The sequence below is a fragment of the Panulirus ornatus genome, chromosome 55, assembly GCF_036320965.1.
Source record: "Panulirus ornatus isolate Po-2019 chromosome 55, ASM3632096v1, whole genome shotgun sequence".
Classification (NCBI taxonomy): domain Eukaryota; kingdom Metazoa; phylum Arthropoda; class Malacostraca; order Decapoda; family Palinuridae; genus Panulirus; species Panulirus ornatus.
The window spans coordinates 26,039,479-26,060,187 of record NC_092278.1 but is presented as its reverse complement, the minus strand read 5'-3'; the positions used below and the strand labels follow the sequence as shown (position 1 = coordinate 26,060,187).

The 20,709-nt window shown below is 40.5% G+C and overlaps 1 protein-coding gene across 2 annotated transcripts in view; it reads right to left on the bottom strand.

Annotated features, from left to right (window-relative positions):
• Lam (Lamin) overlaps positions 1-20,709 on the bottom strand; it is an 87,646-nt gene that overhangs the window by 27,976 nt on the left and 38,961 nt on the right. Inside the window, exons 3-8 of one of the 2 annotated variants that reach the window (XM_071693278.1) lie at positions 18,786-18,923; positions 17,437-17,619; positions 7,450-7,590; positions 7,085-7,290; positions 5,788-6,010; positions 3,263-3,481 (exon numbers count right to left, since the gene is read on the bottom strand). In XM_071693278.1, coding sequence (XP_071549379.1) covers positions 3,263-3,481; positions 5,788-6,010; positions 7,085-7,290; positions 7,450-7,590; positions 17,437-17,619; positions 18,786-18,923 — 1,110 coding nt within the window. Of the gene's footprint in view, positions 1-3,262; positions 3,482-4,733; positions 4,947-5,787; positions 6,011-7,084; positions 7,291-7,449; positions 7,591-17,436; positions 17,620-18,785; positions 18,924-20,709 lie in introns of those variants that run through there. The other variant, XM_071693277.1, reaches the window with a different exon arrangement.

Sequence of the window (20,709 nt, the reverse complement as noted above, 5' to 3'; positions counted from 1 at the left end):
CATCTCTCTTACCTTTTCATTACTTTCTCCGTCAAACCACCTCACACCACACATTGTCCTTAAATATTTCCTTTCCAACACATCCACCCTCCTCTGTACAATCCTATCTATAGCCTATGCCTAGCATCCATATAATATTGTTAGAACTACTATTCCTTCAAACATACTCATTTTTGCTCTCTGATGTAATGTTCTCTTTTTCCACACTTCTTTATCGCTCCCAGGACCTTTGCCCACTCCCCCACCCTGGGACTTGCGTCAGCTTCCAAGGTTCTATTCACTGCCAAGTCCACCCCCAGATATCTAAAACACTTTACTTCCTCCAACCTTTCTCCATTTAAACTTACACCCCAATGAACTTGTCCGTCAACCATGCTAAGCATAATAACCTTGCTCTTATTCACATTTACTCAACTTCTTTTTTCACACACTTTTCCAAACTTAGTCATCAAACTGCAATTTCCCACTTGAATCAGACACCAGGGCTGTATCATCAGCAAACTGCAGCTGACTCACTTCCCAAGCCCTCTCTCTCATCATAACAAACTGCATACTCGTCCCCTCTCTAAAACTCTTTCATTTACCTCCCTAACCACCCCATCCACAAAAAACACTGGAGACATTACACACCCCAGCAGGAAACCAACCTTCATTGGGAGCCAGTCACTCTCCTCTCTTGCCACTCGTACACATGCATTACATCCCTGATAAAAACTTTTCACCGCTTCTAACTGCTTACCTCCCACACCATATTTTCTTTAAACCTTCCAAAAAGCATCTCTATCAACCCTATCATATGCCTTCTCCAGATCCATAAATGCTACATACAAATCCATCGGTTTTTCTATGTATTTCTCACATACATTCTTCAAAGTACATCCTCTACCACTTCTGAAACCACACTGCTCTTCCCCAATCTGATGCTCTGTACATGCCTTCACCCCCTCAGTCAATACTCTCCCATACAATTTTCCAGGGACACTCAACAAACTTATACCTCTGTAGTTTATCTCCTTTGCCTCTGTGCAATGGCACTATGCATGCATTCTGCCAATTCTCGGGCACTTCACCATGATCCATGTACACATAGAATATCCTTACCAACCAATCAACAACCCCCTTTCTTAATAAATTCTACTGCAGTACTATCCAAACCCACAGCCTTGCCAGATTTCATCCTCTGGAAAGCTATCACCAACCTTTCTCTCTTAACCAACCCATTCTCTCTGACCCTCTCACTTTGCACACCACCCCGACCTAAACACCATACATCTGCCACTCTATCATAAAAAACATTCAACAAACCTTCAAAATTCTCACTCCATCTCCTTCTCACTTCATCACTACCTGTTATTACTTCCCCCCTTGCCCCCTTCACTGATTCCTGGCAGTACACCACCCCACACGAAATGGCATTGCTACCCTCTGTTTCAGCGAAGTAGTGCCAGGAAAACAATCCCCAGGGTCAGGGTCGAAAGAAGAATACTGCCCACATATTCCCAACATGTTGTAGGAGGCAACTAAGAGGGGCGGTAGCAGCTGGCTGGAAATCCTCACTTCCTGTATTACTTTCCAAAAGACGGCACAGAACAAGGAACCAAGTGAGGAGTTTTCCCTCTGTGGCTCTGTCATTTGTTCTTAATGCTACCTTGATCACACAGGAAATGTTGAGAATGCATGAAAAAAGAAAATATATATATCTACCCTAGCCTGAGGCAGGTACCCATTTTATCATATAATCCCTATGGATGGATAAATAGGCGCTATGTCTGTGGACAGACTGCCACAATCAGGATTTGAATCTAAGAATTCAACCCTGTATGGCCTGTGAATGCCTTACCATCCAGAACATTAAATGATATACCACACCGGTTATTTATATCTATTATACTTTGTCACTGTCTCCTGCGTTAGCAAGGTACCACAAGGAAACAGACGAAAAAGAATGACCCACCCCACCCACATACGTACATATAAATACCTATACATCTCAACATATACATATATACACACACAGACAATATATGTATAAACACATGTACATAATTCATACTGCCTGTCCTTATTCATTCCCGTTGCCACGCCGCCACACGTGAAATGACAACACACTCCCCCCGCATGTGCGCGAAGTAACGCTAGGAAAAGACAACAAAGGCCACATTCGTTCACACTCAATCTCTAGCCATGTATAATGCACAGAAACCACAGCTCCCTTTCCACATCCAGGTCCCACACAACTTTCCATGGTTTACCCCAGACGCTTTACATGTCCTGGTTCAATCCATTGACAGCACATCGACCTCGGTGTACAACATCGTTCCAATTCACTCTATTCCTTGTACACCTTTCACCCTCCTGCATGTTCAGGCCCTAATCACTCAAAATCTTTTTCACTCCATCTTTCCACCTCCAATTTGGTCTCCCACTTCTCCTCGTTCTATGACATATATCCTCTTTGTCAATCTTTCCTCGCTTATTCTCTCCATGTGACTAAACCATTTCAAAACACCCTCTTCTGCTCTCTCAACCACACTCTTCTTATTACCACACCGCTCTCTTACCCTTTTATTACATTTGATCAAACCACCTCACACCACATATTGTCCTCAAACATCTCATTTCCAGCACATCCATCCTCCTCCGTACAACTCTATCTATAGCCCCACCTCGCAATCATATAACATTATTGGAACAACTATTCCTTCAAACATACCCATTTTTGCTTTCCAAGATAATGTTCTCGACTTTCACACATTCTTCAACGTTCCTAGAACTTTTGCCCCCTCCCCCACCCTATGATTCACTTCCGCTTCCATGGTTCCATCCACTGCCAAATCCACTCCCAGATATCTAAAACACTTCACTTCCTCCAGTTTTTCTCCATTCAATCTTACCTCCCAACTGACTTGTCCCTCAACCCTATTGTACCTAATAACAGGTATTAATGGTAATTACAACATGATTGTACAGTGAGATGTGTATGCATTATGCCACTGGAGGATGCAATGTGTGCCTGACAGTGCTGCCATCAGAAAAAATTTCCATTTGATAACCTCACCATACACCTACATAACATGCTACTATACTAGTGTACATACTTTTTTCGGGAAGGAATAATAGAATCTCATTTAAAATCTATTGAAACTGCCGCATTGAGGGTACACTAAATATTAACAGTAGCCATAATCAGTCGATTAAGAGTTAAGCAACAAGGTACAAGCAAAGACTATGAAAGGCAAATACTATGGCTTCTAAATCATACCTCACTTGTACTCAGGAGCTTTGTAGTCATCGCATCAGCCACAGCCCACTTTTGATTTTTCATAACAATATTTAGTGGTGGTTCATGTACAGCATCTGTATCGCATGACCAGATAGTAACCGTGGCACCTGCTGGAATCTTCGATTTGGAATGAAACTTATACGTAGTTTCTGCCTCTCCAGCATTACGAATAATCTGGAAGCCACCAATGGCAAAATCCTGCAAAACATTTTAGAGGATGTAAATAAGGGAATCCAAATACATGAAAAGCATATGAAAAACAATATTTATTTTATTTTATTATACTTTGTTGCTGTCTCCCGCGTTTGCGAGGTAGCGCAAGGAAACAGACGAAAGAAATGGCCCAACCCCCCCCATACACATGTATATACATACGTCCACACACGCAAATATACATACCTACACAGCTTTCCATGGTTTACCCCAGACGCTTCACATGCCTTGATTCAATCCACTGACAGCACGTCAACCCCGGTATACCACATCGCTCCAATTCACTCTATTCCTTGCCCTCCTTTCACCCTCCTGCATGTTCAGGCCCCGATCACACAAAATCTTTTTCACTCCATCTTTCCACCTCCAATTTGGTCTCCCTCTTCTCCTCGTTCCCTCCACCTCCGACACATATATCCTCTTGGTCAATCTTTCCTCACTCATCCTCTCCATGTGCCCAAACCACTTCAAAACACCCTCTTCTGCTCTCTCAACCATGCTCTTTTTATTTCCACACATCTCTCTTACCCTTACGTTACTCACTCGATCAAACCACCTCACACCACACATTGTCCTCAAACATCTCATTTCCAGCACATCCATCCTCCTGCGCACAACTCTATCCATAGCCCACGCCTCGCAACCATACAACATTGTTGGAACCACTATTCCTTCAAACATACCCATTTTTGCTTTCCGAGATAATGTTCTCGACTTCCACACATTCTTCAAGGCCCCCAGGATTTTCGCCCCCTCCCCCACCCTATGATCCACTTCCGCTTCCATGGTTCCATCCGCTGCCAGATCCACTCCCAGATATCTAAAACACTTCACTTCCTCCAGTTTTTCTCCATTCAAACTCACCTCCCAATTGACTTGACCCTCAACCCTACTGTACCTAATAACAGGTATTAATGGTAATTACAAACATGATTGTACAGTGAGATGTGTATGCATTATGCCACTGGAGGATGCAATGTGTGCCTGACAGTGCTGCCATCAGAAAAAATTTCCATTTGATAACCTCACCATACACCTACATAACATGCTACTATACTAGTGTACATACTTTTTTCGGGAAGGAATAATAGAATCTCATTTAAAATCTATTGAAACTGCCGCATTGAGGGTACACTAAATATTAACAGTAGCCATAATCAGTCGATTAAGAGTTAAGCAACAAGGTACAAGCAAAGACTATGAAAGCAAATACTATGGCTTCTAAATCATACCTCACTTGTACTCAGGAGCTTTGTAGTCATCGCATCAGCCACAGCCCCACTTTTGATTTTCATAACAATATTTAGTGGTGGTTCATGTACAGCATCTGTATGCATGACCAGATAGTAACCGTGGCACCTGCTGGAATCTTCGATTTGGAATGAAACTTATACGTAGTTTCTGCCTCTCCAGCATTACGAATAATCTGGAAGCCACCAATGGCAAAATCCTGCAAAACATTTTAGAGGATGTAAATAAGGAATCCAAATACATGAAAAGCATATGAAAAACAATATTTATTTTATTTTATTATACTTTGTTGCTGTCTCCCGCGTTTTGCGAGGTAGCGCAAGGAAACAGACGAAAAAGAATGACCCACCCCACCCACATACGTACATATAAATACCTATACATCTCAACATATACATATATACACACACAGACAATATATGTATAAACACATGTACATAATTCATACTGTCTGCCTTTATTTATTCCCATCACCATCTCGCCACACATGGAATAACAACCCCCTGCCCCCTCATGTGTGTGAGGTAGCACTAGAAAAAGACAACAAAGGCCACATTCGTTCACACTCAATCTCTAGCCATGTATAATGCACAGAAACCTCAGCTCCCTATCTACATCCAGGCCCCACAGACCTTTCCATGGTTTACTCCAGATATTTCACATGCCTTGGTTCAGCCCAACCTCAAGCAGGAAAGGAAGCATCAAAAAAAAAATTTTTTTTTTTTTTTCCCCAAAAGAAGGAACAGAGAATTGGGCCAGGTGAGGGTATTCCCTCAAAGGCCCAGTCCTCTGTTCTTAACGCTACCTCGCTAATGCGGGAAATGGCGAATAGTTTGAAAGAAAAGAAGTCTAGGAACAGATTATCAACCAGCCTATATTTTTCAACAGCTGCATTTGTTTTCTTACTAAAAAGAGAAGCAGACTGCCTTCAGTCTTAAAAAGATTCTGCAAAAAAAATCCAAAAAAATTCAATTGTATGATGCATCTAATTCAAACTTTATAAAACAAGATAGCTCAGCATACAAGCCTTAATTATATACCTTATCACTCTTATTTTGTATCTTCACAAACTTCCCCTCTGGGCAGTCCTCTACGATGTCAAGATCTCCAGTTGACCGGGCAGTGGACTGAAAAGCTGACTTTCTGACTGTATCTTCTTCCATAACTGTTCTCTTGCGCTTCACTGCCCTAATTGGAGTCCTTCTGGCTGGTGTTTCTTTCCCTGAAGAAGCTGCAGTTACCAAACCAACTTTGATGTTTAACCTGTAAAAGCCAAGTCATACACACTAAATCAAACTTAAAAGTTTTACTTATAACTCAAGAACAATGGCTCAAAAGGTTTGTGCAGAAATTATGTATTTTTTTCCTGGAATCATATAGAGGAATCCCTAAATATCAGTTATCAAGGAAAATAATTTCAGAGTTCATACAATAATCATTTCACATAAGAGATAGGAGAAAATTCAGAAAAAAGTTGTACAAATCTGTCACTCTCCAAAAACAAATGAAGTTTCATCCTAACTAATAAGGTAAAGCTATTTACCTAAGAGAGAACAATTATAAAAACACTTAGATAGCTGTGTCATTGCTAACTTATATAACTAATGATGCCTAAATTCACAATGAGACCATATTTTGAAAGAATGGTTTATTTGGGTGTGTGGTCTTTGGAATACATACGGACAGTGATAAGTGATAAGAAGACAATTTGAGAGGTGCAGAATGATCTGCAGCATTAAAAATATTCTCTGACAGAAAACAGTAGATACACCATAGTTTACCACGGGAAAATCCTTGAATGTATAATTCCTGATTTACACTAAAATACATACCCTTTCATCAAGACAGTCATAGAAGACTGCTTAATCTCACCAATAAGGTCAAAAGGAAGACTGCTTAATCTCACCAATAAGGTCAAAAGGTAACATAAAAAATCAAAAAGCTGGCTATATCATGAGTCTGAAAATATCTAACTTCTAAGTACTGCAATTTCAAATAAAATAAAAAGCTAAGTGAAAATCTTAAAGAGACCACAGGGCAAATATCTACAGCATTTACAATATACGACAAGCCAGGCTGTGGAGGGAACGTAGGCCTACTAACCAAGGTCTCAAACAGCTTGAATGATAACAAACGGCACAAAATGCACCGTGGTCCAAGAGTTTGGAGATATACAAACTTCTAGAACCATCAAAAGGCAAATGAAATGTTAACTTCTAATATGAGTATTAAGAAATATGTGATAAAGATTTTGGGTAATATGTAACTAAAGGTCTTATTTGTGCTATATTTGTGAGCTTACTTCAAATATATGGATGACTGATTTAGATTACTAACCTTGCTTCTTCTGCTTCAAGTAACTTTCTGTAAGCAGCTATCTCCATATCAAGGGCCACCTTAATATCCATGAGATCCTGATATTCCTGAAGCTGTGTACTCATCTCATTCTGCAAGCGCGTGATCTCCTCTTTGAGCACCAAGATTTCAGCAGCATGAGCATCTCTCTCAGATTCTAGCTGTCCTTCAAGGTCTTCTATTCGTTGCTATTGACAAGAAAGCATATCATGCACTTCAAAACATTTTTGGGAACAAGCTGCTCTTTTTACAGTTAAATGACTCATTTGAACAATAATTGACATAAACCTAGTGGTTTTACTTTTCTTTAAGCTGCCTCGTACAAGAACAAACAAAACAGATGTTACCTCTAAAGTATTGTTCGTGCTTTCCAGGTACGACAGGCGAGATGAGAGTTCCTGGACCTTTCTCTTGGCATCTCGTAGTGTGGATGCAAGGGCATCACTGTCCTCAGTTACACGCTGATCTCGCCTATTCAATTCTTCAATCTGTCAAAAACAAAATTAAACATGAATGTACCTCCCTACCATAACACTGTATAAGCATTACCTACTCTATCCACATGACAGGTATCATGTACTTTATCCCCTTTCCTAATCACTAATGTCTACTTTCCAACCCTCAATATCAAAACTCAATACATTCAAAAATGTTACTTACCTTTACAATTTCTAAGACATTCAAATAGCAATGAAACAATAATTTCAGAAATATATGTTGTTCACTAATTTCACTTCAATAATATACAAAACTTAAGTAGATGTTTCAGCTCAATGCATGAGGAGGCTTAAGGTGAGTTGCCACATCTTTTATCGTATATCTGTCCAACAAAATTTATGATGAATTATCATTTTTTTTATACATAATTACTGTTTCCCACATCAGCAAGGTAGCGCCAGGAAACAGACAAAGAATGGCCCATCCACTAATATACATATATATATATATACATAAATGACCACATATGCATATCAACATACACATGTATATATTCATACTTGCTTGCCTTCATCCATTCCTGTTGCTACCCTGCTCCACAGGAAAACAACATCGCTATCCCCTACTTCAGCAAGGTAGTGCCAGGAATACAGGCAAAAAGGCCACATTTGTTCACACTAAGTCTCTACCTTTCATGTGTAATGCAATGAAACCACAGCTCCCTATCCATATCCAGGCCCCACACACCCCTCCATAGTTTACCCCAGACATTTCATGTGCCCTGGTTCAGTCCACTGACAGCACGTTGACCATGGTATAATGCACCATTCCAATTTACTCTACTCCTTGCATGCCTCTCACCCTCCTGTATGTTCGAGCTCCACTCACTCAAAATCTCTCTCACTCCATCCTTCCACCTCCAAATTGGTCTCCTGCTTCTCCTTGTCCCCTCCACCTCTGACACATATACCCTCTTATGTCAATCTTTAATCACTCATTCTCTCCATATGTCCAGACCATTTCAACACACCCTCTTCTACTCTCTCCACCACACTCTTTTATTTCCACCTCTCTCTTACTCTTTCATCACTTACTTGATCAAACCACCTCACACCACATATTGTCCTCAACATTTAATTTCCAACACACCAACTCCATACAACCCAATCTATAGCCCATGCCTCGCAACCATATAACATTGTTGGAACCACTATTCCTTCAAACATATCCACTTTCGCTCCCAAAGATAACATTCTCTCCTTCCACACATTCTTCATTCCTCACAGAACCATTGCCCCCTCCCCAAGCCTGTGACTCACTTCCTCTTCCATGGTTCAATCCACTACTAAGTCCACCTCCAGATATCTAAAACACTTCACTTCCTCCAGTTTTTCTCCATTCAAACTTACAACCCAATTAATTTGTCCCTCAATTCCTTTCCCACACTTTTCCAAACTTTGTCAAAAACTTCTGCAGTTTCTCAAACGAATCTGCCACTAGAGCTGTATCATCAGTGAACAACAACTGACTCACTTCCCAGGCCCTCTCACCCACAACAGGCTGCATACTTGCCCCTCTCTCCAAAACTCTTGCATTCACCTCCCTAACAACCCTATCCATAAACAAATCAAACAACCATGGAGACATCACACACCCCTGCTGCAGACCAACATTCAATGGAACCAATCACTCTCCTCTCTTCCTACTAGTACACATGCCTTACATCCTTGGTAAAAACTTTTCACTGCTTCTAGCAACTTACCTCCCACACCATGTACTCTTAATATCTTCCACAAAGCATCTCTATCAACTCTATCATATGCCTTCTGCAGATCCATAAATGCTACATACCAATTTGTCTGTTTTTCTTTGTCACATACATTCTTCAAAGCAAACACCTGATCCACACATCCTCTACCACTTCAGAAACCATACTGCTCTTCCCAATCTGATGCTCTGTACATGCCTTCACCCTCTCAATCAATACCCTCCCACATAATTTCCCACAAATACTCAACAAATTTATGCCTCTGTAGTTTGAACACTTGTCTTTATCCCCTTTGCCTTTGTGTAATGGCACCATGCATGCATTCCACCAATCCTTATGCACTTTACCATGGTCCATTCATACACTGAATATCCTTACCAACCAATCAACAACACAGTCAACCACTTTTTTAATAAATTCCACTGCAATACCATCTAAACCCGCCGCCTTGCCGGATTTCATCTTCCGCAAAGCTTTCATTACCTCTATACTCTTGACCAAATTATTCTTCCTGACTCTCTCACATCGTACACCACCTCGACCAAAATATATATAATTTTTTTTTTTTTTTTTTATACTTTGTCGCTGTCTCCCGCGTTTGCGAGGTAGCGCAAGGAAACAGACGAAAGAAATGGCCCAACCCACCCCCATACACATGTATATACATACGTCCACACACGCAAATATACATACCTACACAGCTTTCCATGGTTTACCCCAGACGCTTCACATGCCTTGATTCAATCCACTGACAGCATGTCAACCCCGGTATACCACATTGCTCCAATTCACTCTATTCCTTGCCCTCCTTTCACCCTCCTGCATGTTCAGGCCCCGATCACACAAAATCTTTTTCACTCCATCTTTCCACCTCCAATTTGGTCTCCCACTTCTCCTCGTTCCCTCCACCTCCGACACATATATCCTCTTGGTCAATCTTTCCTCACTCATTCTCTCCATGTGACCAAACCATTTCAAAACACCCTCTTCTGCTCTCTCAACCACGCCCTTTTTATTTCCACACATCTCTCTTACCCTTACGTTACTTACTCGATCAAACCACCTCACACCACACATTGTCCTCAAACATCTCATTTCCAGCACATCCATCCTCCTGCGCACAACTCTATCCATAGCCCACGCCTCGCAACCATACAACATTGTTGGAACCACTATTCCTTCAAACATACCCATTTTTGCTTTCCGAGATAATGTTCTCGACTTCCACACATTCTTCAAGGCTCTCAGGATTTTCGCCCACTCCCCCACCCTATGATCCACTTCCGCTTCCATGGTTCCATCCGCTGCCAGATCCACTCCCAGATATCTAAAACACTTTACTTCCTCCAGTTTTTCTCCATTCAAACTTACCTCCCAATTGACTTGACCCTCAACCCTACTGTACCTAATTACCTTGCTCTTATTCACATTTACTCTTAACTTTCTTCTTTCACACACTTTACCAAACTCAGTCACCAGCTTCTGCAGTTTCTCACATGAATCAGCCACCAGCGCTGTATCATCAGCGAACAACAACTGACTCACTTCCCAAGCTCTCTCATCCCCAACAGACTTCATACTTGCCCCTCTTTCCAAAACTCTTGCATTCACCTCCTTAACAACCCCATCCACAAACAAAATATATTTATTTATTTATTTATTTTGCTTTGTTGCTGTCTCCTGCGTTTGCAAGGTAGCACAAGGAAACACAAAAGAAATGGCCCAACCCACCCCCATACACAATGTATATACATACACGTCCACACACGCAAATATACATACCTATACATCTCAATGTACACATATATATACACACACAGACACATACATATATACCCATGCACACAATTCACACTGTCTGCCTTTATTCATTCCCATCGCCACCCCACACATGGAATACCATCCCTCTCCCCCCTCATTCCATCACTACTTATTATCACTCCCCCACTTGCTCCCTTCACTGATGTTCCCATTTCTTCTCTTGCTGTACACACATTATTTACGTCCTTCCAAAACATCTTTTTATCATCCCTAAAATTTAATGATACTCTCTCACCCCAACTCTCATTTGCCCTCTTTTTCAACTCTTATACCTTTCTCTTGACCTCTTGCCATTTTCTTTTATAAATCTCCCAGTCATTTGCACTACTTCCCTACAAATATCATCTAAACGACTCTCTTTTATGTTTCACTAAATCTTACTTCTTCACCCCACCACTCACTACCCTTTCTAATCTGCCCACATCCCACATTTCTCATACCACAAGCATCTTTTGCACAAGCCCTCACTGCTTCCCTAAATACATCCCATTCCTCACCCATTCCCCTCACGTCATTTGCTCCCACCTTTTGCCATTCTACATTTAATCTCTCCTGATACTTCCTCATACAAGTCTCCTTTCTAAGCTCACTTACTCTCACCAGTCTCTTGCCCCAACATTCTCTTCATTTTTGAAAGCCTCTACAAATTTTCACCTTTGCCTCCACAAGATAGTGATCAGACATACCTTCATCTGCCCCTCTCAGCACATTAACATCCAAAAGTCTCTTTTTACATGCCAATCAATCAACACATAATCTAATAATGCCCTTTGACCATTTCTCCTACTCACATATGTATACTTGCATATATTTTTCTTTTCAAAAACCAGGTATTCCAAATCACAAGTCTTTTTTCAGCACACAAATCCACAAGCTCTTCACCATTTCCATTTACAACATTGAACACCCCATGTACACCAATTATACCCTCAACTGCCACATTATTCACCTTCGCATTTAAATCACCCATCACTAAAACCTGGTCCCATGCATCAAAGCTGCCGATACACTCACACAACTGCTCCAAAACACTTGCCTCTCATGACCAAGTGCAAAGGCACCAATAATCACCCATCTCTCTCAATCCAATTTCAGTTTAACCCACAACAATCTAAAATTCACTTCTTACACTCTATCACAGACTCCCACAACTCCTGCTTCAGGATAAGCGTTACTCCTTCCTTAGTTCTTGTCCTCTTACCAACCCCTGACTTCACTCCCAAGACTTTCCCAAACCACTCTTCACCTCAACACTTGAGCTTTGCTTTACTCAAAGCCAGAACTTCCATGTTTCTTTCCTCAAAAATACTACCTATCTCTTTCTTCTCATCTTGCTTACATCCACACACATTCAGACAACCCAATCTGAGCCTTCGAAAAGGATGAGCACTCCCTGCTTGACTCCTTCTTCTGGTTCCCTTTTTAGAAATTTAAATTCAAGGATTTTTTCTTTTTATAATCAAGTGAAGGGCGCAAATGGGGAGGTGATAACAAGTAGTGGTGATGTGAGGAGATGGAGTGAGTATTTTGAAGGTTTGTTGAATGTGTTTGATGATAAGAGTGGCAGATATAGGGTGTTTTGGTCGAGGTGGTGTGCAAAGTGAGAGGGTTAGGGAAAATGATTTGGTAAACAGAGAAGAGGTAGTAAAAGCTTTGCGGAAGATGAAAGCTGGCAAGGCAGCAGGTTTGGATGGTATTGCAGTGGAATTTATTAAAAAAGGGGGTGACTGTATTGTTGACTGGTTGGTAAGGTTAGTTAATGTATGTATGACTCATGGGGAGGTGCCTGAGGATTGGCGGAATGCGTGCATAGTGCCATTGTACACAGGCAAAGGGGATAAGAGTGAGTGCTCAAATTACAGAGGTATAAGTTTGTTGAGTATTCCTGGCAAATTATATGGGAGGGTATTGATTGAGAGGGTGAAGGCATGTACAGAGCATCAGATTGGGGAAGAGCAGTGTGGTTTCAGAAGTGGTAGAGGATGTGTGGATCAGGTGTTTGCTTTGAAGAATGTATGTGAGTAATACTTAGAAAAGCAAATGGATTTGTATGTAGCATTTATGGATCTGGAGAAGGCATATGATAGAGTTGATAGAGATGCTCTGTGGAAGGTATTAAGAATATATGGTGTGGGAGGCAAGTTGTTAGAAGCAGTGAAAAGTTTTTATCGAGGATGTAAGGCATGTGTACGTGTAGGAAGAGAGGAAAGTGATTGGTTCTCAGTGAATGTAGGTTTGCGGCAGGGGTGTGTGATGTCTCCATGGTTGTTTAATTTGTTTATGGATGGGGTTGTTAGGGAGGTGAATGCAAGAGTTTTGGAAAGAGGGGCAAGTATGAAGTCTGTTGGGGATGAGAGAGCTTGGGGAAGTGAGTCAGTTGTTGTTCGCTGATGATACAGCGCTGGTGGCTGATTCATGTGAGAAACTGCAGAAGCTGGTGACTGAGTTTGGTAAAGTGTGTGAAAGAAGAAAGTTAAGAGTAAATGTGAATAAGAGCAAGGTTATTAGGTACAGTAGGGTTGAGGGTCATGTCAATTGGGAGGTGAGTTTGAATGGAGAAAAACTGGAGGAAGTGAAGTGTTTTAGATATCTGGGAGTGGATCTGGCAGCGGATGGAAACATGGAAGCGGAAGTGGATCATAGGGTGGGGGAGGGGGCGAAAATTCTGGGAGCCTTGAAGAATGTGTGGAAGTCGAGAACATTATCTCGGAAAGCAAAAATGGGTATGTTTGAAGGAATAGTGGTTCCAACAATGTTGTATGGTTGCGAGGCGTGGGCTATGGATAGAGTTGTGCGCAGGAGGATGGATGTGCTGGAAATGAGATGTTTGAGGACAATGTGTGGTGTGAGGTGGTTTGATCGAGTAAGTAACGTAAGGGTAAGAGAGATGTGTGGAAATAAAAAGAGCGTGGTTGAGAGAGCAGAAGAGGGTGTTTTGAAATGGTTTGGGCACATGGAGAGAATGAGTGAGGAAAGATTGACCAAGAGGATATATGTGTCGGAGGTGGAGGGAACGAGGAGAAGAGGGAGACCAAATTGGAGGTGGAAAGATGGAGTGAAAAAGATTTTGTGTGATCGGGGCCTGAACATGCAGGAGGGTGAAAGGAGGGCAAGGAATAGAGTGAATTGGAGCGATGTGGTATACCGGGGTTGACGTGCTGTCAGTGGATTGAATCAAGGCATGTGAAGCGTCTGGGGTAAACCATGGAAAGCTGTGTAGGTATGTATATTTGCGTGTGTGGACATATGTATATACATGTGTATGGGGGTGGGTTGGGCCATTTCTTTTGTCTGTTTCCTTGCGCTACCTCGCAAACGCGGGAAACAGCGGAAAAAAAAAAAAAAAAAAAATAATCAATATGATTCACTGATAATCATTTCATTAACCCTGAAATTACAACACTGTAAATCTTGCAGCTGCAGCAGTCATATGCATTGTTATCCAAGTCAGAAAGGCACTGGCAACAATGCTCCCACTTTTGCCAGAAATACCTTCTCCTCCCTCATATTGGCCAGTTTTCAACATTTGAAGAGCCAATGTCCATAAAATCATTCTCCACACAATCCAAAGATGGATCATAATCATCAAGTACTTTATTTTCATATGCCTGGTCCTCTAAATCTAGCTAATAACCACTTAATCTTCTATTTAGAAAACACAGAAATGTGCTGTCATGGCATGAGGCTAGAGAAGGCTCAGATTGGGGTCTCTAAATGTGTGTGGATGTAACCAAGATGAGAAAAAAGGAGAGATAGCAGTATGTTTGAGGTAAGGAACCTGAATATTTTGGCAAAAGTTTTGGAAAGAGGGGCAAGTATGCAGTCTGTTGTAGATGAAAGAGCTTGGGAAGTGAGTCAGTTGTTGTTCGCCGATGATACAGCGCTGGTGGCTGATTCATGTGAGAAACTGCAGAAGCTGGTGACTGAGTTTGGTAAAGTGTGTGAAAGAAGAAAGCTGAGAGTAAATGTGAATAAGAGCAAGGCTATTAGGTACAGTAGGGTTGAGGGACAAGTCAACCGGGAGGTAAGTTTTAAATGGAGAAAAACTAGAGGAAGTAAAGTGTTTTAGATATCTGGGAGTGGATTTGGCAGCGAATGGAACCATGGAAGCGGAACTGAATCATAGGGTGGGGGAGGGGCGAAAGTTCTGGGAGCTTTGAAGAATGTGTGGAAGTCGAGAACATTATCTCCAAAAGCAAAAATGGGTATGTTTGAAGGAATAGTGGTCCCAACAATGTTATATGGTTGCAAGGCGTGGGCTATGGATAGAGTTGTGCTAAGGAGTGTGGATGTGCTGGAAATGAGATGTTTGAGGACAACATGTGGTGTGAAGTGGTTTGATCGTGTAAGTAATGAAAGAGTAAGAGAGATGTGTGGTAATAAAAAGAGTGTGGTTGAGAGAGCAGAGGAGGGTGTTTTGAAATGGTTTGGGAACATGGAGAGAATGAGTGAGGAAAGATTGACCAAGAGGATATATGTGTCAGAGGTGGAGGGAACAAGGAGAAGTGGGAGACCAAATTGGAGGTGGAAAGATTGAGTGAAAAAGATTTTAAGTGATCAGGGCCTGAACTTGCAGGAGGGTGAAAGGCATGCAAGGAATAGAGTGAATTGGAACGATGTGGTATACTGGGGTCAACGTGCTGTCAATGGATTGAACCAGGGCATGTGAAGTGTCTGGGGTAAACCATGGAAAGTTTTGTGGGGCCTGGATGTGGAAAAGGAGCTGTGGTTTCGGTGCATTATTACTTGACAGCTAGAGACTGATTGTGAACGAATGTGGCCTTTGTTGTCTTTTCCTAGCGCACATGAGTGGGATGGGGGTTGTTATTTCATGTGTGGCGGGGTGGCGATGGGAATGAATGAAGGTATACAGTATGAATTATGTGCATGTGTATAAATGTATATGTCTCTGTGTATATATATATGTATACGTTGAGATGTATAGGTATGTATATTTGTGTAAGGACGTGTATGTATATACATGCGTATGTGGGTGGGTTGGGCCATTCTTTCGTCTGTTTCCCTGTGCTACCTTGCTAACGCAGGAGACAGTGACAAAGCAAAATAAATAAATAAATAAATAAATTCAACCCTGGGGATAGGAGAGAAAGAATACTTCCCATGTATTCCCTGTGTGGCGCAGAAGGCGACTAAAAGGGGAGGGAGCAGGCACTGGAAATCCTCCCCTATCGTTTTTAATTTTCCAAAAGAAGGAACAGAGAAGGGGGCCAAGTGAGGATATTCCCTAAAAGGCTCAGTCCTCTGTTCTTAACGCTACCTCGCTAATGCGGGACATGGCAAATAGTATGGAAAAAAAAATGTGTGGAAGGCAGGAACATTATTTTGGAAAGTGAAAATGGGTATGTTTGAAGAAATAGTGGTTCCAACAATATTATATGGTTGTAAGGCTTGGGTGATAGATATGGTTGTGCAAAGGAGGGTGGATGTGTTGGAAATGAGATGTTTGAGGACAATACGTGGTGTATGGTGGTTTGATCGAGTAAGTAATGAAAGGGTAAGAGAGATGTGTGGTAGTAAAATGAGTGTAGTTGAGAGAGTAGAAGAGGGTGTATTAAAATGGTTTGGTCACATGGGGAGGATGAGTGAGGGAAGATTGATAAAGAGGATATGTGTCAGAGGTGGAGGGAACAAGGAGAAGTGGAAGACCAAATTGGAGGTGGAGGGATGGAGTGAAAAAGATTTTGAGCAATAGGGGCCTGAACACATAGGAGGGTGAAAGGTGTGCAAGGAACAGAGTGAATTGGAACGATGTGGTATACCAGGGTGGACGTGCTGTCAATGGATTGAACCAGGGCATGTGAAGTGTCTGGGGTAAACCATGGAAAGGTTACAAACATCAACGAGTGTGTGTAGTGACCCTTGTAAGGATGTGTATGAGGGTGTTAAATCTTACCACTAACCAACGGTGTTTCAATTCATATTTTCCTTCTTTATTCAAATAACTTTACCCTGAAATTCTACTTGTCAATTATGGTGAATGTCAAGTTTTTCATGAGCTGTATTAGTAGGAAAAATTTATGATGATAAATGATAATTCTCTTTCCTTTGAACATGTTTGCCTCTTCCCACCTTAGCAAGATAGGATCAGGACCAGACAAAAGAAACTTAAGAAGAAAAATCCATGATTAGCTCCTTCCTCTGTTCATTCCTATGGAAAATAATAATAATACTTATGGGGAGGATTTCTAGGCCCCATCTGGGCTTTTTCTGGAAGAACAAAATCAATATCTTAATTATCTTAAATTGCTCTAGTTCTTAATTTTATATATTTCACTTAATACAATACCTTAGTCTCATACAAAAATTCAACTTCAGTACGATTATTCTTCAGCTGCTCTTCATACTGCTCACGTAGTTCCCTTAAAGCATCTTGAAGCTTTGCTTCATACTCTATTTGGAGACGTCCATCTATCTCTGAGAGTTCAGTCTGTTTCCTTTTCTTTGTCTCCGTTACCTCTTGCTCATATACCTGCATACAGAGAAATTTCTCACCATTAATACTGTTACAAATTCCAAAGGTGGATCAAGTATACAAAACCTCTCAAATCACTCATAAAAATACAAATGGTACATGAGCTATCACAATGACTTATAAACTTATTACTTTTTCACCCTGCACGCCTAACTAATTTGTCAAGTGAAATCACTACCTCTACTCATCCATTGGTCCTCTAGACTATTTCCAACCACTACCTGGATCACATCCACCAGTTCAGGTAGAAGCTAACTCAACACCCTTGTCAGCGTCACCTCATACCACCTAAGATCCCTCACACCTGCAGAGCATTTTGGGAACACACTATTATCAAACCCATAAGAGCTTGTGCAAAGTGCTTCAAGAACAGCTCCATCCCAAACACTATGAACTTTGCATACTGCGTATATATACATATATAAAAAAAAAAAAACACCATTTATGTACCTGTGTGAAGCCTGTCTGTTCAACACCTCCTCATTATCATCATATAGTTTTTCTCTGAACATATACACCATTTCACATCAGTGAATTTAATAAATCTATAATCATTAATACATTCCTAAATTAATGAAGTTGATCAGGAACATACTGCTTCCATACATAACAAACACATTTTTGACCAGCCTTGTTTGTTACAATGAAACATGGACTTCCACACTGATAAAAAAAACTTCTTGCCTTTTCACTTTAAACACTACCATGTTGGTTCTTAAGTTGAGACCAATGTCTCCATTCTAAGTATCATAATCATGCACAAAATACTTTCCATGCATCAGACAACAAATCAATCACCAATGTCTGCAAATCTGAATACAACCTACACGTGACAATTGCAATCCATCTATTTTTTACCAATTTCATTATTCAAGTCTAATATTCAATTACACTAACCCTATTATACCATGTGCAAATATTCAAGCAATGAAAGTTTACTTAGAATATATAACATACTCAAAAAGGCAAGAAACATATGAAGAAAACACCTCACCATAAGTAACATACTTGTAGTATGAGCATTTAGATCAAATTACAGAGCTATCAGCCATCCAGGTCACCTCCCTTTATATCAACTCAAATCAATCAAACATATGATGATGAAATGTCATAAATTACTCATGATTAAAATACCCTAAATCTACTTAGTTCTGATTACTAACCTGTTGCTTGAACTGTAGCTCTTCCTTTAGTGATTGGCATCGATTCTCCAGATCAACTCTCATCAGAGTCTCACTCTCCAATTGTTGTTTAGCCTCAGCAAGTTGCCTACTCAATTTTGCTACTTCATCACGCAAATCCTGTTGGGAAAATACCCTAAATGATTCTGTAAACCTCTTCTACCCAACAGTCTAGAAATAAAATTTTCTTACACTTACTTAGTTGGTGGGTCATGTTAGACTTACTCTAAACCGTTTCTATATCACTTTTTTCATCCTCAATACAGTACATACTTCCCATTTACTCATGTTCCCTCACCAGTTCTATCCATCTCCCTATATTTCAAAAACTTATCACTGGATATGTTAAATATGCTATTTTCAAGGTTAAACATGATCTTTTAACATCCAATTATAATACATATCTCAAGTGTTTATGTTCCATAATGTGTTTCTTAACCATAATAATATAGCACAAAATCTTTGACACCAATCAATAATGACAGACATACTAAGTCTTGTCATATGACTGGGTAGAATCAAACAATACAAAGATGACATCTAATGGCACACAACTGTCAATCAAGAGATTTCGAATCCCCTATAGAGCAAAAAAACAACACTGCATTTTAGCATCAAACCAAGTTATGGGAATGAAAAAACTTCCAAACCATTGTAAGGTATAACTTGAGCTGATGTTGAGGATGTTATCAACCCTTGCAATCAAGCATGTGTATATTGTGCAACTTTCCTTCTTTAATCATCCCAGCCCAGAACGTTCTCTTATGAGACTCCCACTTCAGTTAGGTAGTGAGCCATGTCCATCCACCAAAAACAAGGTCTAGAAGTATTTTTTTTTGATGACGAGTGCAGGACAGCTGAATGGCAGGTCTTTAGTATCTCCTGAGTGAAATTTGTACCCTAGACATATGGGGTCCTACAACATGCTGAATTACAATTCGTTATGTTGCACAGATGGGTGATGTCCAACAAGTGAAATTCATATCTATTTAAGATGTGTTGGTTCAGATGGGTTAACTGTAAGTCTAGTTGAAATATTTCAAGATTGGACTGGCGTGCCTAATGCTAGTTCAGTATTCTTCAAGTTATTACACTGTAAATATGTTGTTAATGTAGTGTATGCTGGGGAGGTGCAAAGTCTGTGAGCTTTGATGGCCAACACGTGAGGTTAGCCTGAGAATTTGATTTATGGATTAAAGATCGTGGATGGTCACAAAAAAGGCCTGGGTAATAAAATGTTAATGGTACTGCATGAAATGGCACTGATTTGAAAATATATTTTTTGCTTCACTATGCAGCTCTTCAATGTATGTGATTCCTATAAAAGCTCAGAGGTTTGTCGCTCTTTTACATCTACTATTAGAAGGGTGGGTGACCCAGCACAGGAGTAGATAAACTGTTTGTGGAGGATACTATGGTATTCATTTTAGGGTCCAAAACAGATAAAACCAGGCTAGTCAAGCAAATCTTCATGAATCATGAAAAGGTTAAAGAGTTGCCTAATAGCATTCTTAGTAACAGCAACTGGCTGAAAAGACAGCCCCTAAACATATGCTATTTTCTATATATTTCAGAACATTATCTGCATTTCCCTTCTGGTCTGTCACTCTAGCAGCAATGTGCAAAAAACTATTACAATTGCATGTAACATCTTCTTCAGCAGATATCTCGAGCAGTAAGTAGCACTCATAACTATATAATCTGAGTATAATTACATTAATGTATAAATGTTCCCCTACGATATACTTCTTATGTGTATTCAATCGTGTTGTGTCTATACATGACATGCAAATGTAAGCTAAACATTCTATAATAAGGAGCCATAGTGACTAAATAACAGGTGTGTACTTTGCTTCCCACTTTCCATCTTGTTTACCATTCAAGTCTGTGATGGATGAGCTTAAGG